The sequence below is a fragment of the Gambusia affinis genome, linkage group LG14, assembly GCF_019740435.1.
Source record: "Gambusia affinis linkage group LG14, SWU_Gaff_1.0, whole genome shotgun sequence".
Lineage (NCBI taxonomy): Eukaryota > Metazoa > Chordata > Actinopteri > Cyprinodontiformes > Poeciliidae > Gambusia > Gambusia affinis.
In genome coordinates, this window is record NC_057881.1 from 1,612,572 (window position 1) to 1,629,583 (window position 17,012).

The 17,012-nt window shown below is 38.7% G+C and overlaps 2 protein-coding genes across 2 annotated transcripts; both read left to right on the top strand.

The window, feature by feature from the left end:
• The first annotated feature begins 823 nt into the window (after positions 1-823).
• Positions 824-14,490, top strand: LOC122843173 (Na(+)/H(+) exchanger beta-like). Its single transcript, XM_044137746.1, has 12 exons — positions 824-1,440; positions 5,255-5,715; positions 7,467-7,717; positions 7,879-8,096; positions 8,646-8,854; positions 9,102-9,191; positions 9,267-9,337; positions 10,265-10,432; positions 11,220-11,337; positions 11,418-11,516; positions 11,728-11,800; positions 12,836-14,490. The coding sequence occupies exons 1-12, from the start codon at positions 1,161-1,163 to the stop codon at positions 13,012-13,014; spliced, it is 2,217 nt and encodes a 738-aa protein (XP_043993681.1). The 5' UTR covers positions 824-1,160; the 3' UTR covers positions 13,015-14,490.
• An 834-nt stretch (positions 14,491-15,324) lies between these two features.
• LOC122843382 (fatty acid-binding protein 10-A, liver basic-like) lies at positions 15,325-16,450 on the top strand. The gene is made up of 4 exons (XM_044138065.1): positions 15,325-15,484; positions 15,544-15,716; positions 16,221-16,310; positions 16,400-16,450. The coding sequence occupies exons 1-4, from the start codon at positions 15,418-15,420 to the stop codon at positions 16,448-16,450; spliced, it is 381 nt and encodes a 126-aa protein (XP_043994000.1). The 5' UTR covers positions 15,325-15,417.
• Positions 16,451-17,012: the final 562 nt, after the last annotated feature.

Sequence of the window (17,012 nt, forward strand, 5' to 3'; positions counted from 1 at the left end):
AGCGCCAGGCAGATGGCGGCGAGTCGTGAGAAACGTCACTGAGGAGCTCTTTGGAAATGTGACTGAATGTTTTGGGATGTCGGAGACGGTTTGTGTTTGACTCTGAGGACCTTCAGGTGTTTGGAAAAGGAGAATTAAAGTTTTGTCTGCAGGTGAGATAAGCGATGAATTGAAGACGCGATCAGGGGTTTTCCTTTAATGCAGTATTAATTTCACTAGAAAATTAGAAGATTTTACATAAAGTAATTGTTATTTTTGTAGTTCAACAAAAGGATTAATTGATTTATATTTATCACAAATGTTTGTCACTATTTTTTCCTCTTTAGTCATTTGTTGTATCATGGCAAAAACGCTGCAGAAATAACTTTATGCACAATGTCATCTCACTTTCTCAGCTTCACCTGACACCTTTATATATCTATATTAAATAGATTCCTGTACTGTTTGTCTTGTCTTTCATTTTTAATATAATTGCTCCAGAATCAGCAACTTTTACCTCCCAAAGAGCATTTTTATCCTCAGTTCTTCTTAAAAAAAAATTATGAAGAACCCCTAAAATAACTAGAATCAGGTCTATTTATATATTTTTAGAATAAAGTCATTTTTTGACTTCATGCTAATGTAGAATAGAGGTCTACAATGTAATGACAAAAAATAGTCAGAAAAACATTTCCTTGCTTTTATCTATTTTTCTTAATTCTTCTCTGGGGTTTTTTTCTTCAGATTTTTAAATTTTAGTTTTGAATATTTTTTCATCAGATTTTAACCTTTTTCTCTCAAAACGTTTTATTAATCAGGAGAACCCTCATGGAAATAAAAAATCTCATATTCTGGCTTCATTAATTGAGAGACATGAGTCCTCCTCTCCAGCAGGTGTCGCTTCAGCTCCGTGTTGCAGACAGAAGAGTAGCAGGCTGACGTTTCTTTGGGGAAACAGCGCCCCCGTGCTGTCAGACTGCATATGTGCGACGTGAGCGCGTGACCGCGGCGCGTGCCTGATGATGAGCAGCTGACCTTTTTCCTGCCGTCGCCTCCCTGTCCTCTTTCCTCTGCAGGTGTGCGCAGTTTTAACATGACCGCAGAGTTTCTGCGCAACATCTGCGACTCCACGTGTCGCGCGCCTCCATCCAGCCGCTGATCGGAACCGGATCCATCCGAACATGGCCGTGGTCGGTCCAGGATCCGTTTCGCTTCGGTTCGGCTCGGTCCTCCTGATTCTCCTGATCCTCAGCGGCTCTTCCTGGACCAGAGATATCTTCACAGGGCGCAACGACACCAGGCCAGAACCGAACCGGGAGCATCACGACCAGGACCAGGATCATGGAACCAACGCCACGAAACACAAGAAGGCTTTCCCCGTCCTCGAGTCGAACTACGATTATGTCCGGATGCCGTTTGAGATTTCCCTGTGGATCCTGCTGGCGCTGCTCATGAAGCTGGGTGAGTCACGGAAACATTCAGTTAAAACAAAGTTCACTTAATCAGGAAGAAACTTCTGTCTGCACTGCTAAAATAGATAGAGGTCAAAGGTTATTTCTTTAAACAAGGCAATCCAAAGTGCTTTGCAACATAAAACACCGCACAGTGAAACCAGCAGCAACCGTTACATTTTATCAAACATGTTGGAAAATATTTCTGTTAATCAAAATCCGGTGAGTTCTTATCCTTGATCTGAAGGAACTCAGCGTTTCCGTAGTTTTTCTGTTTTCTGGAAGTTTGTTCCAGATTTGTGGTGCATAGAAGCTGAATGCTGCTTCTCCATGTTTGGTTCTGGTTTTGGGGATGCAGAACCAGAACCTGAGGACCAGAGAGGCCGAGCTCAACAAAGTGAGGTGCTGCAGGTTTGGAGGGTCCTGGTTTTCAAGAAAGTGTTATATTGTCTGTTATTATCTCATAAATTATTATTTGTGAAACGGCGATCCCATGTAGATCTGTAATAATCTGACTGTAATTACTTGATGGAAAGTGGCAGTTCCAGTTTAATTACAGGTTTCCCCAAAGCCAGAAGCTGCCAGGAATCTTCTGTAAAGTAAACCAGAACATTGTAGTGAAGCACGGTGTTGGTGGTGTGATGGTCTGGGCTCCTCCATACCTGGTCGACTTGTAATAAGGTCACGTTTGGTTAATAGTGACTGTCATCAGGCTTTTCCACTCAGAGTCAGATTAGTTTATATAGTGAATAAAACCAGCCAGTCGATTACTAAAATAACCTTCAGTTAGACAGTGAAAGGAAAATGTTGACTCCGTCAAGCCGAAGGGCAATAAACAACAACGAGAATGAAGTTGGTTATTAACAATATTTATTGTGTCGTAATTTATTGTTTCCCATTAACTTTATCCATTCGTTGTCAATCTGATAATGTTCAAACTGAATTTAAGCACCACTTCAGGCAGACAAACCCACATAAACCACTACAATCCTCACTGCAAACTGTAGATGCACTCGACTCACTGCAACATGATCACATGCAATCCAAACTCAAGATCACACCAAACAGGATCCGGTCTCATATTTAAGATTAACAGCGACATCGAATATAAATATTCAGGAAGTGACCCAAAGACAAACGGAGGACAAAACAAACAAAATGATTGGACGGTCGTCAGCCTGACCTCACAAACACTGAGAGGAGACAAACAATCTGAGCTGGGCGGACTAACAAAAAGAAAATCAAACTCTAAAAGGAGAGCAGGAAGCAGTGATTAAAAACCACCACCTTCCAGCTTCCTCTTTATGGAGGCTCAGGCTGTGGAGGGAGTGACACCTGGTGGTCAAAAAGGTAATGCATCTTTTTATTAAAGGGGCAGTGTTAAGAGTTACCGAGGCATACCGAGCATAATTTAGTAGCTACTACCTTCAGGTGTTATAAAAATATCTAATATGACTTAAAAGAATTTTAACTTTGTAATTTAACATTTTGGAATTGGGCTTCTGTCTCTTTAAGACACTCCTGCTCTTTCTGTAACTCCGCCTTCAGGAAGTCGTCCCAACATGGCTCCTCTATTAACCCTTTAGCAGCGTTTTTACCAGCGTTCACTGAGCAGCAGCTCCACCAGCTGTTTGCTAATTACTGCTGGCTAGTCTGAAGGAGCTGAGTGGAGGGGAGCTGCGTCTCGAAGGCGGGGCTAGGTCCACCCAGGCAAAGAAAATACAACAGTTTTAAATAAACTAGTGTTTCTGTAGGTTGTGTGTACAATATAAGCAGTTGCCATTATCTTTTAAAATATTTGTCTGCTAAAAGTTACTGATGTTTTATTAAATATAAACCCAACTCTGCTAGCACTGTTACTGGTGTACATCTCTAAAATATTTAAGAGATAAACAAAGTTCAGCCTGGTGGCCCGCCAGGCTTATAATACCTTGTTAGGGAACACTGGTAAAAATCTGGTTTTCTATATTCCTGTTTTGCTTCTTCGATGTGAAATCGAAATGATTTCAGTTCAGATGTGTAGATGAATTAAATGGAGGGATTATCCCAAACCTGGCAACCCAAAGTATTCATTCACTTCCTCTTTTTCAGGGGTGTCCAGACTTTTTGCCCTGGTGGCCAAAACGGGTAAATTTAAACTGCTGGTGGGCCACAAAGTCATTAAATAAGAAATGTAAAAATGAGTTTGTGATTTTTTAATATATATATATATATTTACATAGTTCTCTTTTTTAGTTTTACATGCTCAACAATTGTCCTTTTTTTACTAAATCTTTATACACTGCAAAACACAAACTTTTACCAAGAATTTTAGTAGTTTCTAGTTCAAATATCTCAGTACAGTCGAAGTAAGACAAAACTAACTTACAATTTTCAGTATCTTGTTTAAATATTGATAAAAAAGTACTAGATTATTCCAATTATAAATTGAATTGTTTTAAATAAAATAAACTGCCTCGTTTCAAGTGTACTAAGATATTTGCACTAAAAATTATAAATACTTGTAAAATACTCATAAAATAAGATTTTGTGTTTTTACAGTGTGTCATTAAGCATCAAAAACATTTTCCAAATTTTCTGCTTTGGAATTTAAATTTGTTGGCCAAATTTTTACAATTCTTGATTTTTGGTCAGGGACCACACAAAATCATGCCAGGGGCCACAAATGGCCCCCAGGCCACACGTTGGACACCCCTGATCTATTTAGTGCTCTGCAGTTCTGGGTTGAAGTGAGCAGAAGTTGAAATGAATTTGTTCCTTAGATCAGGTGGAGATGCAGGGAGGCCGAGTCTCCTACTGAGCATGCTCAGTAGGAGACCTGGTTTATCTGTCGGTGCAGCCGTTGGCTCTGTGGGTCGGACCCGCTTCCTGTCCTGAGGCGCGGCGCGATAACAACCATCCTCCAGAGTGAGGAGGAGGAGTGACGCTACACTGACCTGAGTCACATGACTGCAGAGTCGAGGCGTCCTGCAGCTGCATTTCTGATTCTGCATGACGACAAAGTAAAACCTGCAGATGGTTTTACACTTTCAGCTGAGAAGGTCAATCTGAAGTCTGTGACTGACTTTGTTTATTTACAAGCAGTTAGTGGAAAAGTATTTTAATTCGGGCTATGAGCGTAAAAACGAGGATTTAAATCACATTACTAGGAGTTTTATTTCTAAAAAATGAAAACTATGCAGCATGTTTTTAATCTTTATGTTGAAAAATTCAATTGTGTGATTATTTTTACAAGACATGCTGAGGTTCATATAAGATAAATGTAAAATATTAAGTGTGATGATTCAGGAAACATTTTATTTGCCCTTTTAAATTAGACTGGAATAATAACTACGGTTCCATTTAATGTTTTTACAATTTTTGATTTTGATCAAAATCCCAGAATTAAAAATGTTTTACGAAACTGAAGGAAATGATTAGCAAATCTGCATTTATAATAATAACTACCGAATTTTTAAAATATAATTGTTTATAAGTGTGATTGTGTGTATGTTGTCAACATTGTGTTGTGCTACTTTAAATGATTATTGCTTCAGTTTTTACTGGTTGTAAGAGGTTTAAAAGTCCATCCAGCTCTGTGACGCTGTCCCTATCAAACTTAAATTAACTGAATTAAATGCACTCAATGTTTTTCAGTGTCTAAGTGACACAAATTAATAAAAAATAGAAATTGTAGACGATAAAAAGAGTTTTAAAAAATAACATTATAAGTATTTGTTAACTGTTGAAAGTTTTCTTCTTCAGCTTGTGGAGATCATAAAGCATCGCCTTCTAGAGTAAAAAGTTTCTTCATTAACTGAATCCAATTTTTGTTCTCCCAAAAGGTTTCCACATCATTCCCAGAGTTTCCCACATCGTTCCGGAGAGCTGCCTGCTGATCTTCGTCGGTCTGCTCGTTGGCGGCGTCATCAAAGCGATCCACGAGAAGGCGCCGGTCATGGACACCAAGCTCTTCTTCCTCTACCTGCTGCCGCCCATCATCCTCGACGCCGGCTACTTCCTGCCCATCCGGGCCTTCACCGAGAACATGGGCACCATCCTGGTCTTCGCGGTGGTGGGGACGCTGTGGAACGCCTTCTTCGTCGGCGGGATGATGTTCGCCGTGTGCCAGATTGAGGCCGCCGCAGCCGCCCATGTTAGCCTGCTGTCCTGCCTGCTGTTCGGATCCATCATCTCGGCCGTGGACCCGGTGGCGGTTCTGGCCGTGTTCGAGGAAATCCACATCAACGAGCTGCTGCACATCCTGGTGTTTGGAGAGTCGCTGCTTAACGATGCGGTGACAGTGGTAAGATGGACACCTCACAACTGTCTCAATCAATCAATCAATCAATCAATCAATCAATCAATCAATCAATCAATCAAACTTTATTTGTATAGCACATTTCAGCAGCAAGGCATTTCAAAGAGCTTTACATTAAATCAAACACAAAAATACAATGCAACATAGAATCAACAATAAAAACAACATCAAGTCAGATTCCGTCAATAAATTTGTAATTGATTACGTTTCAAATAAAACTCTAAACAAGTGGGTTTTTAGTTGAGATTTAAAGGAAGTCAGTGTTTCAGCTGTTTTACAGTTTTCTGGAAGTTTGTTCCAGATTTGTGGTGCATAGATGCTAAATGCTGCTTCTCCTCGTTTGGTTCTGGGGATGCAGAGCAGAACCAGAACCAGAACCTGAGAGTTCTGGAATGTTGATACAACAGCAGCAGATTTTTAATGTATTGTGGTGCTAAACCATTCAGTGGTTTATAAACTAACAACAGTATTTTAAAGTCTATTCTTTGAGCTACAGGGAGCCAGTGGAGGGACTTTAAAACTGGTGTTATGTGCTCTATCTTCCTGGTTTTAGTTAGAACACGAGCAGCAGCAGCATTCTGGATCAGCTGCAGCTGTTTGATTGATTTGTTGGACAGGCCTGTGAAGACGCCATTACAATAATCAATACGACTGAAGATAAACGCCTGGATGAGTTTCTCTAGATCTGGCTGAGAAATAAAAAAAAATCAGTTTGACATTGACATGTGAAAAGCTCAGACCTTTCTGCTTGACTCAGCATTAAATATTGAGTTAATTTATTTTTAAATTAACTGATTAATAAAATGCTTTATAGAGTCTGAAAGTAACTAGAGTAAACTACATTTACTTAAACATACTCATAAACAAAGGTTTTATTTTCCATGAATAAAACATTTTTTATATTTTTGGCACCGTTTTGGTGAAATTATGGCTCAGAGTCTGTCCAACAAATCAATCAAACAGCTGCAGCTGATCCAGAATGCTGCTGCTCGTGTTCTAACTAAAACCAGGAAGTTAGAGCACATAACACCAGTTTTAAAGTCTCTCCACTGGCTCCCTGTAGCTCAAAGAATAGACTTTAAAATCCTGTTGTTAGTTTATAAACCACTGAATGGTTTAGCACCACAATACATTAAAGATCTGCTGCTGTTGTATCAACCTTCCAGAACCTCTCAGGTTCTGGTTCTGGTTCTGCTCTCCATCTCCAGAACCAGAACCAAACGAGGAGAAGCAGCTTTCAGCATCTATGCACCAAAAATCTGGAACAAACTTCCAGAAAACTGTAAAACAGCTGAAACACTGACTTCCTTTAAATCTCAACTAAAAACCCACTTGGTTAGAGTTTTATTTGAAACGTAATCAATTACAAATTTATTGATGGAATCTGACTTGATGTTGTGTTTTTATTGTTGATTCTATGTTGCATTGTATTTTTGTGTTTGATTTGATGTGAAGCACTTTGAAATGCCTTGCTGCTGAAATGTGATATACAAATAAAGTTTGATTTGATTTGATTTTGATTTTAGTGTGTTGTTCTTTCAGTAAAATTGTCTTTTTGTAAGTTTGTATTCTCCAGTTAACGATTAATCGATGACTAAATTAGTTGATGATTATTTCTACAATTGATTAATCACGATTAATCGTTTCACCTCTAATTTTCTGATTTTCAGATGTATTATTTTTAGCTTTGAACAGATTTTGATGCAGTATCTACCATGCGATGTTTCTGCCCACAGGTTTTGTATCACCTGTTTGAGGAGTTTTCCCACGCAGAAACTGTTACCGTTGGCGACGCCTTCCTCGGCGTGGTCTCTTTCTTCGTGGTTTCGCTCGGCGGCATCCTGGCAGGTGTCATCTACGGCGTCCTGGGTGCCTTCACGTCACGCTTCACCTCGCACTCCCGCGTCATCGAGCCGCTGTTCGTCTTCCTCTACAGCTACATGGCCTACCTCTCCGCAGAGGTCTTTCATCTGTCCGGGATCATGTCGTAAGATTTTAGGGAGATCTTCTGTCTCGTCCAGGTTCAGTTGTTGTTTCTGGCGGCTCGGTGTCAGATACCGCAGCAGAGGTCCAGTGGTCAGGCTGCAGCATTCTTTCATGTCGGTGTTTAACTTTTGAGAACTTCATCACCTCCTTTCTCTCAAACAGTTTGATTGCCTGTGGCGTCGTCATGCGGCCGTATGTGGAGGCCAACATCTCCCACAAGTCCTACACCACCATCAAATACTTCCTGAAGATGTGGAGCAGCGTGAGCGAGACGCTAATCTTCATCTTCCTCGGGGTTTCCACAGTGGAAGGCCCTCACAACTGGAACTGGATCTTTGTGATCTTCACCCTCGTCTTCTGCCTCCTTTCCAGAGTGTTGGGTCTGTTTGAACAGTGATCCAATGAGGGCTGAAACAATTAATCAGTTTAATTGTGATTAATCGATTGTTGAAATAATGACATGACGTTACGGTCTAGACTTTTTCAACTTGTTTAAAGGTTTGGTAGTCTAAAGACATTGATAAAAGTCATAAAACTCTCATTATTCTGGGCTTTAGCAGGTAGAAATCATTCTGGTGTCGTCTGATTGAATGGGCTGAAACGATTAATCAATTTAATCGTGATTAATCGATTGTTGAAATAATGATTAATTCAATATATTTAAGCTAGCTAAATAAGCTACTTAGCTAGTTAGGTTTAGCTAAGTTATATTGACTAAGTTTAGCTAATAGCTGTCTGGTTTTAGATATTTTCTACACATGAATAACAATGTTACTAACCAGTCAAGTTATATGGTTATTCTGAAGATATAAAATAAAATAAAATTATCTACTATTCCACATTTTTTTGACTTAATATTTTTTCTGGGTTTTTTTCTCCGTTCTTTTCTGTAAAAACTGATTTTCTGTCTGGCTTTCTGTGTATTTCAGGAGTCATTGGCCTCACCTTCATTATAAATAAATTTCGTATTGTGAAGCTGACCAAAAAGGACCAGTTCATCGTGGCCTACGGTGGCCTGCGAGGTGCAATCGCCTTCTCTCTGGGATACCTTATACATGAGGATGGGGACAACAAAAACACCAGGGGCATGTTCCTCACCGCCATCATCACAGTCATCTTCTTCACCGTCTTTGTGCAGGTGTTATTATTTAATTGTTTATTGGCTCTAATGGCCTTTATTTGATAGTTAATTCACAGGAAAGTGGGTAATGAGAAAAGCGGCAAAGGTCGCCAGGCCGGGAATCGAACCTGCGACAGCCACGTCCAGGTTGTTATACTTGTACTTAACCCCGGCGCCGCCACAGCACATCCCAAATGTTTTTACTTTTAAGATGATCAGAGCAACTTGTCTGTAAATTGAAACTGGTGCTGGTTCCTGTCCTCAGGGGATGACCATCCGGCCTCTGGTGGAGCTGCTGGCAGTGAAGAAGAAGAAGGAGAGCAAACCGTCAATAAACGAGGAGATTCACACTCAGGTGGGACGTCCAGCCGTTGATACGAACCAAATCAACGTGGAAACAACTGGATTTTAATAATAATCTTGTCAATAGTTCCTGGACCACCTGCTTACAGGAATCGAAGACATCTGTGGACATTATGGACATCACCACTGGAAGGACAAGTAGGACACTCCAAACTTTTATCCTGTGTCCTGTGTTGATGTTTGATGAACAAATAAGGTATTAAAATTAAGATTTAACAAGATTCCTGAGAACTGAAAACCAAAATCAGCTGCTTAGCCTGCCGACATTATGGCAGCATCATGCTGTGGGACCGGAAAGCTCTCAAAATCCTTGATAATCACAGAGAAAAACTTGTTAAAGACCTGAACATGCAGCCACAGGTTTAGATCAAAGCAGATTTATAGTATATATATATATATATATATATATATATATATGTGTATATATATATATATATATATATATATATATATATATATATATATATATATATATATATATATATATATATATATGTGTATATATATATATATATATATATATATATATATATATATATATGATTGTCTGTTTAATGCACTCCATTAATGTTGCTGCAATAAAAATGCCTGCCACACTTTTCAACTTTTTATAAAATCTGAATTTCATTCCATTTTATAAATATGCAGCAGTTTGTCACCAAAAATCCTCCAAAAAACTGAAGTTTATGGTTGGAACATGAACAAATGACGATAACTTCAATTAAAATCCTTTCAGCTCTGAATATTCCAGAAAAGCATTAAGATTTTGTTTCCTTCTTCCCTGTTGGATTCATTACCGGATACATTTTGATGTCTGTATGTTTGAATATGGAAACGTTAGATTTCTGATTTCTGCAGCCGGTTTTACTTTGAGGTTTTTGTGAGGAAGAGAAATGCAGGAAGTGGTTTGTTGGTTTGTTTCTGCAGAAAAAGGCGACACTTTTATCCAAGTTAAAAGCAACGTTTCCTGAATCACTTTAAATCAAAGTGAGCAGTTTATAAACACCAACTGTAAAACTGAATTTATAGTTTCAGGTTCAGGAAAGTTTTATTTTTCTGTTTCAGGCTGAATCGCTTCAATAAGACGTACGTGAAGAAGTGGCTGATCGCAGGCGATCGCTCCAGCGAGCCGCAGCTCATCTCCTTCTACAACAAAATGGAGATGAAGCAGGCCATGATGCTGGTGGAGAGCGGGAGCGCCGCCAAGCTGCCCTCCGTCATGGCCGCCGCCCAGTCAGTCTCTCTCTTTAGATTCATTTTATCTGGTCAATTATTGTTTCTTTTTTTTATGCCTTCCTGTTTAATTCCAGTTACACCAGTTTAATATGCAGAGCTGTAGAAAGTGTTTAGTCAGCAATCCCTCAGACTGGACAAGCATGAGGCGACAGTGGAAAGGAAAAACTCCATTTTAACTTCAATTTGAGTGAGCAGCTGGGGTTAGAGAAGAACCAGACACAGAAAAAACACAGAATCAGGACCAGGAGTACTTTCTATTGTACAGGAAAAAGTTCCAAAAACTGTGGATGAGGAGTACCTTCTGTGTCAAAGAGTCCCAAAATATAGAAGAGTTCTGGTTCAGAAGCACTTTGTGTTAAAGGGAAAGTCCAAAAAAACAAACTATGGGTCCAGGTGTACCTTCTATGTTAAATAAGTTAAGAGTTAAAAAGTTAAAATCGGCCAGAACCTCAGGGTGGGGAGTACCTTCTATGTTAAAAAATACAAAAAACACAGAAGTTCTGATCCGGATTACTGTCTGTTAAAATCCAAAAATGTAGAAGCTCTGGTTCAGAAGTACTTTCTATGTTAAAGGAAAAGTCAAAAAAATAAAAAACTTTTAGAAGGAGAACTTTCTATGTTGGTTACTTTCATATTTACAGTCTGAGCTTTTATCTTTTCTACTTGTATAAATATTAATTTTACATCGGTGTGATTAATTTGCTCCTTTCACGAGAGAAGAAAGTATTTCTAATTTTATTTTTGATTTTTTTAATTTTAGCTTTTATTTCCTCTTTTCTTAAAGAAACATGGAGCAGCAGAGAGAACCGACACCAGAGCGAATGATCCCCAAGATCTCAAAGACCCGCGAAGCCGAGATCCGCCGGATCCTTCGGGCCAACCTGCAGAACACGCGGCAGAGGGTGAGGAAGAGCGATGACGATGAAGACTCTCACTTCCTGTTGCAACAGGAAGTCAGCTTTTTCTCCCCTCTCTCCTTCAGCTGCGCTCCTACAGCAGACACGACCTCTTCATGGACCCGTTTGAGGACAACCTGAGCGAGGTCCGCTTCCGGCGGCAGCGGGTCGAGATGGAGCGGCGGGTGAGTTCCGGTTCCAGTTCTGAATCCGAATTGGACCATCAGAACCGAACCAGTCCATCAGAACCGCCCGTAACTAAACTACTTTTAATTAAAATTATTTTTATTTTGTTGTGTTTTTGGATTGTACAGCACCTTGTATCAACTGTGGTTGTTTTAAAGTGCTTTATAAATAAAGCTGGTATGGTATGGTAACGTTTTCTGTCCCCTGCAGATGAGCCACTACCTCACCGTTCCGGCGAAGCGACAGGAAACGCCGTCGGTCCGGAAGGTTTGGTTCGAACCAGGTGGGTTTCCATGGAAACGGGACTCCTTCAATGAGAAACATTCAAACTTTTAATGGTTTTTTAATTGACATTTTGTAACCGCCACAAGGAAAAGAGACGTTAAAGTTAAAAATAGAGATGGGCGATATATTGGTACGAACATCGATATTGATCCGATAAATAAACCTGGACCGATATTAACGAACAATATTTATTTTTTATCTTGTTTCCCTCTGTTTCTACTCATTTTTTTGTCATAGGTCTAGAAACGATAGTAAAATATTTAAAATATTGGTAAATATCGGTAATCTGCCCAGATTTTCATATCAGTTCATCATCATGTGAAAAGCTTTAATTAAAAACTTAATCATCTACGTTTGTTTACAAATATAATTTTGCAAGGAGGAATTAGAATTTTTTTTTTTACAAAACAAATAAAAATGTTTTCTGCTTATTGTTATTTTGCTACATTTGTTTTGCCTCTTTTCAGTAAAACGTTTTTCCCTCCTCATAACTTTCCCGTCTCCGACTTTGTGAACCAGAATTTTCCAACAATCTTTCCTAATTTCTGCAGCATCATCACTCAGGTTCATGTTCTCTAAGAAACTAAATAGTTAAACTTTCAACACTAATTATTCAACTAACAGAGGCGTTGTTGCAAAGTTTGTCCACCAGAGAGCGCTCTGGATCAGGTTTTAAAATACTTTTTTAATTAACAAATGAGTTTGTTTATGAGAAACTGCCTGTTTAAAATATTTCATCATTTAAACATGAACTGCGGTTCTGATCCAATAAATTATCACAACCAGAAACTCAATTTGAATTTCATATAAAATATTTTCTGAAATTACTGCAGATTTCTCTGCAGATCAAATTTATTTTCTTATTTTGTTATAATTCTTATTTTATTTTTGTGTGATTTAAATATTTTAATACAAATTGCTGGGATACGATGCACCTTTCAGGCCTTCATTAATGTTTTTTATGCATATTTTTATGAAAATAAATGACATTGAAGGATCTGTTGCTTTCTTTGTTTTAATTTTTTTATTTAAGAGCACAAAGTCTACACCTACGATGAGAACGAGAGCCCCAGGCCGTCCGACAGCGCCGCCCTGCTGGACGAGTCGAATCGGAGCGCAGACGGCCAATCAGAGAGGCAGAAACCGACCCGCTGCCTGAGCGATCCTGGTCCCAATGAGGATGAGGAAGGAAGCAGCTTCCGCTCGTCATGATGAAGGTTTCCTCTCTGGACTGATTGTTTTTGATGGGTGACATGAGGTGACGCATTTCAGTGTTTTCAGCACCAAACGGACTCTTCAGGGTATTATGAAGCACAAAGGAAAGATTATCAATGAAGCAAGTTGATCGATCAGTTTTACAGCTGAATGAGTCATCAGTCAGTTAGTTTTAAAAAGACAATTAATAAAAGAGCAAAAAGGAAACACCTGGAGGGAAAATGGAAAGAAAGAAGGGAGGGATGGATGAAGCCATCTTGGACGAATTTACTGCATATAATCCATAAATATCCAGCCTAAGAAGAAATCCCTGAGCTGGATGCAGTTTGGTCATCAGAGATGAAGCATCTAGAATGACCACAGGGGGGCGCTTCAATCACTCCAGATCATACAGCCCGTTTAGGACTGACTCTAAACTCCAACCGACTGTCGGATGCTTTGGTGACTTCAGGTTCTGTTTGTAAAGTTACACTGTCAGTTGTTTGGATTATTTAGCCTGTCATGAAAAAAACGGGGATATATTTTTTAAATTTTCACCAAGTTATTCATTTATAAATTTCAACGTTTAGCGAGCTAATTAGTAAGGGTTAGTTAGTAAATATTTAATTAGGAGCTAAATATTTAACTCCAAGCTGATAGTCTGGCTCCCAACTAAATATCTAAGTTGCTAACTTGTTTGAATCTATTATTTGTAAATGAATGAATGACATGGTGAAAATAAGTCTTTGAAAAATGAACCCCCATTTTTTTCTGATATGGTTAAATAACTCAGAATATTGCTGTTAATTTTTGACAGAGCAGTTTTTCAAACTGCACTGCAGACGTCACGACCTGACGGTGAGATTACATCACTTCCGCCCCCTAGTGGCTGGATGTGGACCAAACTGCTTCCTGCTCCTCCTGGGTAGCAAACTGTTTATTTCACTGTAAATCAGTTGCATTTCAAAGCTTGAACTATGTGTATCTGTCTATCTTTTCTGCTGATTTTGTGCATAAAATCAGCATAAATTAAGTTGACCACATCACCGCAGACACCAAAGGCTGCTGTGCCGATTCTTTAGTGATCATGTTCGACTAATTATGTGTTTTACAGCAAGCTTGTGCCTTATTCAGTTGCATTTTATTTATCTTAATATCCTGGGATAAACTGAACAAAAACTTCAACATATTTTTCCATGTAATTAAAAGCTAAATATTGTAAAGGTGACCAAACGTCTGAACGACCTTTAATCACCTCCTGACTCATCGTGTTGCCTCAGGGACTCAAACGTAGCTTGTCGGATCCCGGCTGCTGAAGGAAAACTCCGGTTTGGAGTTTCAAACAGGATGTGATGTTTCATCAACTTCCTCTTAACTGAGCTTTAAAGCGTTTAATGTCTGCCTGCATTTCCTGAGTGTTTCAAGCTTTTATATTTTGTGTTGCAGACATTTGTCACATGAAGAAAAACTCTAATAAAATAAGTTTACTGTTGATTTGTCTCAGTTTGTTGTTTATGGTGTTGAAGTTTAGAAAGGAATTAAAAACCCATCCATTTATTCCAGGAACTTTATTACCAAGTGAAACACATATGGATATTTAAAACTTTGTTTTTGTTAATTATTATGATTTTTCACTTGCAGATGATTCAAACATGACATTGAAAATTAGAATATTACACCAGACCAATAAAAAAAGCATTTTGATACGGAATTGTAGCCTAGTATGTTTAATACTTGCTTAAAGGTTAATTTTCAAGAAAATTATGCACCAAACTGTTAGGTTTTACTTCATCATGTATTCTTATGTAATAGTTTATTTACTTACATCATTTTTCTAATATTCCATCATTACATTTTATCCCCTCCTGCCTTTTCCTTTGTCCATTAATTTACAGATTTATTCTTATTAAATCACATAAGGTTTAAATTAATTTTTGAAAAATAGAAAATACAGAAGAGGGAAAAAATAATTTTCAAAAATGTGATATCAAATTAAAACTTATTGAATGCAGAATATTAAAAAATAAAAAGGAATCAAATAGAAAGGGAAATAAAATGGAAAATTAAACAATATTGTTAATAAATTAATACTGTTGAAAATAAGTTAGGAAAGTTCTATTTTGAATTATTTTGATGTGATATTTGGTGCAGTAATTACTGCAATAAACCATTTATTTATTTCAATTTTTGCCAATTTTGGCAGGATTGGTCCTCCATAGAGGAGAAGATACAAACTCAAATGTTGGTGTGGAAAATGTTGGTAAAAAGTGCAATAATGACGCATGTTGCACTGCTGGAAAGCTCTGTTCTCAAAGGAAACACCACTGACACACAGCAGGGAGCCAAAGGTCCCCAACCTGGCAACCTGCTGTTGATGTTACTTTGACTATAACCTCTGAACGCACAACGCAACCAGCAGACATGGACTTCAATGGCACCTGGAAGGTTTATTCTGAGGAAAACCTGGAAGAATTCCTCAAGGTCATTGGTAAGATGATGATTAAAATGCACTTTTTATCCCCACATGTCCTTAAACACAACTTTCAGGGGCGCCAGAGATGGTGGTGAAGATGCGTAAAGATGTGAAACCAGTGCTGGTGATCGAGCAGAACGGCAAAGACTTTACCTGCACCATGAAGACTCCGTTCTCCAGCCGCGTCACCCGCTTCACCATCGGGAAGGAGTCGGAAATCTGCACCCTGGACGGCAGGAAGGTCAAGGTGAGCCAAACCTCCACCTGCACGGAAAAAAACAGGGGAAAAAGAAAGAGAAGAGTCTAAAAGTCAAACATTTACAAGAAAAAAAACTCAAAATATTTTAGGTTAATCTCAGATTTTGTAGAAGAAACAAGAAGATTTCTGAGCTTGAAAAGTGGAAAAATTGCGAGAAGAAAAAGTCAAACACTTTTAGATTAATCTAAAATGAATCCCCACGCTTCTGGATAAAGCATAGGGATTTCAAAAATATTCAAATTTTTAAACTTTATAATTTCTAAAAGCCCAAAAATGTTTAAGTGTTCTTACAAATTTTCTTCTTTTTCCATCAGAAATTTCAAGTTTTTCCCGTAGAAAAATTCAGAATTGTTTTCTAGTGGAAATTTATTCTTTTTTTGTTTGTTCTACAGTTTCCCTGATACGCTGTTGTATATGTCAGATCTTATTGAAATGTACTTGCAGAAAGCTTTAGGTTCTGTTTATTTATGCCTTATTCCCGTTCCGACCCAGTGCACCGTCAGGGAAGAAGATGGGAAGCTGATCTGTGAGACGTCAAAGTTCACATCTGTCCGGGAAATCCAAGGGGACGAAATGATCGATGTGAGGAGCCAACATGAAAATCAGAGTTTTATTGTTCTTACTTATATAAAGTTATGTTTTTTTCTTCTTCTGTTTCCTTTTTTCTCCAGACGACTACCGCTGGATCAGTAACTTTCATCAGCAAAAGCAAACGAGTCTGATCAGCACATAAACAACCTGATCAATGTCATTTAAAGCCATGAGTCTTTATTTTGATCAGGAATCTTGCAAAATAAAAGATATAAAAAGATGTGTTCTGTGCAGTTTACTAAATTCTACATTCGTTATCTTTGAGTAATAAATGCTCCAGCAGGTGACTCGGGGAACATTCATTAACAAACCATTCATTTTGCAATGAATGGATAATTTATGTCATACCTTATACCTTATATACCTCATACCTCTCACCTTAACTGTGTTTAATTATTGCTTCTTCCAGTCAAGGGAAGAAACAATGTCGCCCCCTGCTGGTCAGGTGGAGTGAAAGCTGCAAGTCAACTACTTCAAAATGAAACAAACAAAGCTTAGCCTGGTGGAGGACAAGTAAACCCTGGTGGTGCGCCAGGCCAATAAAACACTGGGCAAACTGACTTCTGCTGTAGTTCTAGTCGGTCTCTGGGCTGCTCTTGGTCCGATCCCTCAGGAGCCTTTTCCCCAGCAGACCGACCGAACCGGAGACATGAAGCCTCCGACGGCTCCTAGGATTTCTGGGACACTCAAACC

Excerpts from the sequence above, each read along its gene's own strand:
- LOC122843173 (XM_044137746.1), top strand. The coding sequence starts at position 1,161 with ATGGCCGTGGTCGGTCCAGGATCCGTTTCGCTTCGGTTCGGCTCGGTC. Across the intron at positions 8,097-8,645 it reads CCTCCTTTCCAGAGTGTTGG|GAGTCATTGGCCTCACCTTC; the intron begins GTCTGTTTGAAC and ends TGTGTATTTCAG. Across the intron at positions 9,338-10,264 it reads CATCACCACTGGAAGGACAA|GCTGAATCGCTTCAATAAGA; the intron begins GTAGGACACTCC and ends TTTCTGTTTCAG.
- LOC122843382 (XM_044138065.1), top strand. The coding sequence starts at position 15,418 with ATGGACTTCAATGGCACCTGGAAGGTTTATTCTGAGGAAAACCTGGAA. Across the intron at positions 15,717-16,220 it reads TGGACGGCAGGAAGGTCAAG|TGCACCGTCAGGGAAGAAGA; the intron begins GTGAGCCAAACC and ends GTTCCGACCCAG. Across the intron at positions 16,311-16,399 it reads AAGGGGACGAAATGATCGAT|ACGACTACCGCTGGATCAGT; the intron begins GTGAGGAGCCAA and ends TTTTTTCTCCAG.